General features: G+C 49.9%; 1 protein-coding gene across 4 annotated transcripts; it reads right to left on the bottom strand.

Moving 5' to 3' along the window:
* Positions 1-746: 746 nt before the first annotated feature.
* On the bottom strand, positions 747-5,209 carry LOC138837999 (uncharacterized). Of its 4 annotated transcripts, none has more exons than XM_070036998.1 (2): positions 5,137-5,209; positions 747-1,698 (listed from the first exon to the last, which is right to left on the bottom strand). In XM_070036998.1, exon 2 carries the CDS (start codon positions 1,629-1,631, stop codon positions 822-824), a length of 810 nt encoding a protein of 269 aa, XP_069893099.1. In that variant the 5' UTR covers positions 1,632-1,698; positions 5,137-5,209; the 3' UTR covers positions 747-821. The 4 variants fall into 4 exon arrangements, with proteins under 4 accessions (XP_069893099.1, XP_069893098.1, XP_069893097.1 ...); XM_070036997.1 differs by lacking the exon at positions 5,137-5,209 and adding an exon at positions 4,969-5,056; XM_070036996.1 differs by lacking the exon at positions 5,137-5,209 and adding an exon at positions 4,202-4,287.
* Positions 5,210-6,213: the final 1,004 nt, after the last annotated feature.

Below are 6,213 nucleotides of genomic sequence, written 5' to 3'. Positions count from 1 at the left end.
AATACTTTTGTTCAACCCACAGAGTGTCAGGATAATTTCAATTTTGTTGCTGACACAGGAAATGTCAAGAGTCCAGAGCCAGGGTAGTGGATCTGTAGCTTAAGTGGTAGAGCACCAGCCTTGAGCCAAGGGGGGAAAAAGCCAAGTGAGAGCATAAGGCCCTGAGTATAAGCACAAAAAGAACTAAATAAACGGGGCTTCAGTGGCTCACGCCTATAATCCTAGCTACTCAGGAAGCTGAGATCATGGTTCAAAAATCAGCCAGGACAGAAAAGTCCACAGACTCTTATCTCTAATAAACTAATCAGAAAAGGCCAGAAGTGGCACTGTGGCTCAAGTAGTAGAGTGCTAGCCTTGAGCACAAAGAGGCTCAAGGATAATGCCCAGGCTCAGAGTTCAAGCCCCAGGACTGGCAAAATTAAATAAAAATAAATAAATAAGCAATATTTCAGAGCTGGATATCATTGCACATACCTGTCATTCTAGTGAAGGATTCAAGTTCAGAATTCAAGGCCAACCTGGGCAACTCCACTTCATTAAAAAAAAAAAAATCAGACCCCTGGCTCGTGTTACAAAGGCAGGAGAGCATTTGAGAGCCAAGGCAAGACTTGTTCCTTTAGCCCCTGTGCCCATCCCTCCCTGCTACCACCCAGCCCACATCACTCACTCAGTTCTCACTGGAGGCCCTTGATTCTGAATTCCCCTATTTCATGACCATTGTCCCCATCAGAGCCTCAGAAGAAACATCTGCCACAGACAAATTTATTTTCCATGCTGCAGCCAGATGGACATGTGCCCATTGCATAAGCAGGGTGTCTGTGTCACCACCAGTTAGGAGGTTTGGAGATGGGTTCTGAGGCATTGATGCCAGAGCGCATGGCTTCCCACAACTTGGGCAGACGACTCAAGTTAAGGAACCCATTGCTAAACAGAGGGAGCTCTGGCAGCTTGACCTCTGACCTCTGTGACATACCCCCAGGGCTGAGGGATGGGTGCTGACTGCCCACACCAGTGGAATCGCCCAGGAACTGGAATGTAGTGTTTTCCCTGGCAGAGGGTACCATGGAGGTGTTACTCGGGGAGTGGTCAGGGCCCACGCCAGCACTGTGGCTGGTGTAGCTGTGGGGTGAGGAGTTTTCCAGGTTGTCCAGGTAGAGGGAGTTGGCAGCTCGTTCCAGGTAGGTGGCTGCAAGCTTGGGCAAGTTCAGTGCTTGGGCTGATTGGTTGTTGGAGAAGATGCCGGTGGATCGGTCCAGATAGTTGATGCCTTTGATAAGCTGCTCCAGTAAGGAAGGGCTGGAGGGACAAGATGGGCCATCTGTACACAGTACACGAGAACCACTTTGATGACAAGAGGGCCTCCTGGCCACCGTGGGGACCTTTGCAAGCTGACTTGTGTCCACACCCTTGGATTCCGTGCTTTTCCCCGAGGGCATCCTGGAGGACGTGGGGTACCACTCTGAGTGATTACGGAACTCGGAGTCACTCGAGACGCGGGTCTGTGGACTCTTGTGGGTGTTTAAGCTGAGGTTTGGGCCCCAGCCTGGAACTCTGGGCGCAAAAGATGCAGAGCGGGGATGGTGCACACAATGCTCGTTAGAATTGGAGCTGTTCATCTGGCGTCTGGACATGGTTCTGGATGGGCTGAACAAGCCTGTGGTTGAGATGGGCTAGTGTCTGCAGCTTGCTCACCCAGGCCTGGGGAGGAAAAAGGTGGATAGGCTCATCTGAGTTTCCTGCCAACTCCCCCCAGAGACTTAGTGCTACTCCAACTCCCCTCTCCTCCAGCTAGGTCTAAGGACTCTTAAGTTAGAAACCAATACCCTTAATAGTTTGTTTGTTTTTGGTGCTGGTACTGGGGCTTGACCTCAGGGCAAGGGTGCTTATCCTTAGCTTTTTCCACTTAATTGGTGCTCTACCACTTGAGCCATAATTGTATATCTGGCTTTTGGCAGCTTCCTTGAAAATAAAGAGTTTCACAGGCTTTTCTTCCCAGACTGGCTTTGAACCATGATCCTCAGATCTCAGCCCTCTGAATAGCTAGGATTACAGGGGTGAGCTGCTGGTGCCAGGCTCCAATACCCTCTTCTTCATAAGGCACATAAGAAGAGAAAGATGAAGAATGAGAATATTGAAGACTTGAGGTCCCCCCTAGAAAAAGGGGGGTGGGGCAGCAGCTTCTTTTTCTTCAAGTTCTAGATCATATTCTGAAAACCTCATTTATCTTTGAAGCAGGGACTCCAGGAAACAACAAAGGCCAGATAGATCTCATGGTAAAAGGACTAAAGCAGACTGGCCTCGGGTGACAACAAACAGTGAAAGGCCACTGTGCAGACATCCTGGCCTCCATGTAATCCTGCAGGCATTGCCATTGTGGGCCCGTGCTCATAGGAATCCACTCATTGAATTCCCACTGCAAACTAAGGAGGCATTCTATTACTCCCAGTTGACAGATGGGGGAAACTGAGGCTCAAGAGAGATGTTGTGACTAGCTGAGTCACAACAGTGACTTGTATCATGTCAGAGTAGTATCCAATGACTCCTGACACTGTTACGTTGCCAGGCTAACTTTGTCCCCTACAATCCACTAAGGAAGAATTCTCACTGAACTTTTCCTGCCTTCCTCGATTGGAGCACTGGTGGTTCTCCGGATGGAGACTAGCTAATCCTGTAACTAAGTTGATCTGACTTCAAGAATCCTAAATGAGCTGGGAAGGTGGCTCAGTGGTAGAGCACTTGCCTTGCATGCCTGAGGCCCTGGGTTCGATTCCTCAGCACCACATAAGCAAAAAGAAAAAAGCCGGAAGTGGCGCTGTGGCTCAAGTGGTAGAGCGCTAGCCTTGAGCTGAAGAGCTGAGGGACAGCGCTCAGGCCCAGAGTTCAGGCCCCACGACCGGACCAAAAAAAAAAAAAAAAAAAAAAAAAAGAATCCTAAATGAAAGCTGGATGTTGGAGACCCACCCCTGTCATCTTAGCTACCCAGGAACCTGAGGATTAAAGCCTGCTCAAAAGTCCTTGAGGGGGTTGGGAAGGTGGTTCAGTGGTAGAGCGCTTGCCTTGCATGCCTGAGGCCCTGGGTTCGATTCCTCAGCACCACATAAGCAAAAAGAAAAAAGCCAGAAGTGGTGCTGTGGCTCAAGTGGTAGAGCGCTAGCCTTGAGCTGAAGAGCTGAGGGACAGCGCCCAGGCCCAGAGTTCAGGCCCCACAACCGGACCCAAAAAAAAAAAAAAAGTCCTTGAGACTCTTATGGCTAATTAACAAGCACAAAAGTCAAAACTGGAGATGTGGCTCAAATGTTAAGGCACCAGCTATGAGCAAAAAATGCAATAAAGCCACGCCCAGTAGTGGTGGTACATGCTTGTAATCCAAGCTACTTGGAAAGGAGAGGAGGCAGGAGCTAGGCAAAATTAGGGAGACTATTTTATAAACAAAGTATGAACAAAAGGACTGAGGATGTGGACCAAATGGTAGAGCACCTGCCTAGCAAGCACAAGGCCCTGGCTTCAATCCTCAGTACTGTGAATGGGGTAGGTGGAGCCTCAAAAAGTGCTCCTGAGGCTATGGAGTGATTTGTTCCTGCCCCCCTGACAGTAACATCTCCTCACCCACCCTACCAGAGAGGAGGGGCATCTGGGTTCCTGCTCGCCCAAAGTAGGCGCTTCCTAGAGACTAACTTCACCAGACCAAAGACATGTCTTCCATTGAGCCCACCTCCTGTCCCTAAGCCAGCCTGGGTCCAGCCCGGGGTGATGCCCCTCTTGTACCTTACCAGCTCCCCCCCATCCTAATTCCACCCTAGCTAGAAGGCAGGCTTCTGGTTTGTCCCCCAACCCCCTTCTGCCAGCTTCAGCTGATCCTCTGCCTTTACCTAGTGCCCACAGAGCGGTATTTGAGCCCACCCCACCCAGAAAACAGCTGCCTGCTCCTCTCCGCCTGCAGCCCCCTTCAGCTGCCCTTGTCCTTTGAATCTGACATGGATGAAACATTCAGACTTTAGCCTCTTCCCTTCCTGGCCAATGCCACCCCTCTCCTCTTCCCTCCCCCCCCCAAAATAAGAGATAATGCCAACACCACCCTTTTTCTCCCCCACCCTTGAAAGAGAAGAGATCATGGATAGGTTGACCCTACAGATGTGTCCTTCCCCTCCTGGCTGGCAGGTCCCTTTCTGCCCCCAAGAACCCATTCCCACTCCCTTCTCACTCTGTCTTCTGGGAGGTAGATGGCATAGACCTCTCAGCACTCCCCTGGGAATCTCTTCATGTTGCCACCTCATACTGGTGGCCATGTCATAGAATCATAGAATCCTACAGGAGGGAGGGGCTTCCAGGGTCTCCCAGGCCAGCAGCCCAGCTCCCTCCCCTCCCCCCATCCCCAAGGCCTCAGAGCCAAAGCCACTGGTAAGTCTGCCAGGACAGATGGGCCCTAATTTTGAACCAAGGCTGGGGTGGCGTGTTTCCAGTCTTCCTTGTTGTTTTTCTTGTGTTTAATTGTGCTGTGAGCCAGGGAGTTTGCTAGCTCAAACATGACTCTAACTTGCTGTGGTCAGCATTGTCAATTTACAAAACTTTTTTCTTCTTTCCTTTATTTGTGTGTGTGTGTGTGTGTGTGTGTGTGTGTGTGTGTGTAAGTAGTACTAGGGATTGAACTCAATGTCTTGAGCTTGCTAAAGAGGAGCTCAACTACATCCTTAGTATTTTTTTTTTTTAATGCCAGTACTGGGGCTTGAACTCGACCTGGGCCCTGTTCCTGAGCTTTTTTACTCAAGGCTAGCACTCTACCTTTTAAGCCATAGCTCCACTTTCAGCTTTTTTGGCAGTTAATTGGAGATAAGAGGCTCATAGACTTCTGCCTGTGCTGGCTTCAAACTACAATCTTCAGATCTCAGCTTCCTGAGTAGCTAGGATTACAGGTGTGAGCCACTGCTACCTAGCTTTTTCAAGCTTTTTTTGTTCAAGGTTGGGCCATACCTTCACTTCTGGCTTTTTGATGGCTAACTGGACAGAAGACTTTGGCTGGCTTCAAACCTCTATCTTCAGACCTCAGCCTCCTGAGTAGCTGGGATTACAGGTGTGAGCCACCACTGCCTGGCTCCACCTGTCTTTGTTTTAGGATAGTACTCTCCAATTTGGGTTTACCTGATGTTTCCTAATGACCAGTGCAGGATGACAATCCCCCCCATATAAGGGGCCCCTCCAGTTGAAGCCCTCTGCAATCATTGAGAGTCAAGAGTGTGGAGGTGTCACAGTGGCTGGGCGGGGAGAGGAGAGAAAGAATGGAGGGGCTCTCCCTGGGAGACAGAGCAGCATACTGAGTGAACAAGAAAGGTGGTATTCACAGACAGGGCTTGGTTCAGCTCTGGGCTGGGGGCCGTGCAGGCAGGCAGGCAGCCAGCCAGCCAGCCAGCCAGCCAGAGGGTTGGGCCTCTGGGCTGTTTGTCCTGACAGTACCCAGGCATCGAGATCACTAGCCATTTCTGGCCTGGGCACTAAGAGCTACTGGAAATAGCTCCAGAACAATTATTTCGGGAGGAATGTGCTATTTCTCCATCTTCCCAGAAAGCCAAGCGGTGTCCCAATAAGTCATGAAAGTCTCTCTCTTGCCTTTGCACTCCAGGCCCTTCCCCCAGGCCCATTGGGGTTCAGCTGACTCCCAGTGTGGGGCCACAGGAGGGGTGGGATATGAAGAAGCTATCTGTTCATCCTCATGGTGTGGCTTCCCCTGAGAAGCTGACACAGATAGACCACCTACAGTGTGCCCGAACCTGCCTGATAGCATGGGTGCCAGGTTCTTCCTATCCACCCTTTCATTTAATCCTCATCTCCCCCCTTAGAGGTGGATCTTGTATTTTCTTCATTTCCTTCCTTCCTTCCTTCTTTCCTTCCTTCCTTCCTTCCTTCCTTCCTTCCTTCCTTCCTTCCTTCCTTCCTTTCTTTCTTTCCTAGTACTGGGGCTTAAACTCAGGGCCTGGGTGCTATCCCTGAGGTTTTTTTTTTTACTGAAGACTGGTATTCCACCCATTGAGCCACACCTTTCTTGGCTTTTTGTTGGTTAATTGAAAATAAAGAGTTTCAGACTTTTCTGCCCCCGGTGGCTTTGAACAGGATCCTCAGATCTTAATCTCCTCAGTAGCTAGAATTAGAGACATGAACCACCAGCACTCAACTTAGTATTTTATTTTCTAGGTGAAGTCATTGAAGTCTTAGAGATTTACC

This window comes from Dipodomys merriami, unplaced genomic scaffold, assembly GCF_024711535.1.
Source record: "Dipodomys merriami isolate MVZ:Mamm:240054 unplaced genomic scaffold, mDipMer1.0.p SCAF_28, whole genome shotgun sequence".
Classification (NCBI taxonomy): Eukaryota; Metazoa; Chordata; class Mammalia; order Rodentia; family Heteromyidae; genus Dipodomys; species Dipodomys merriami.
This window is presented reverse-complemented; position numbering and strand designations above follow the sequence as displayed.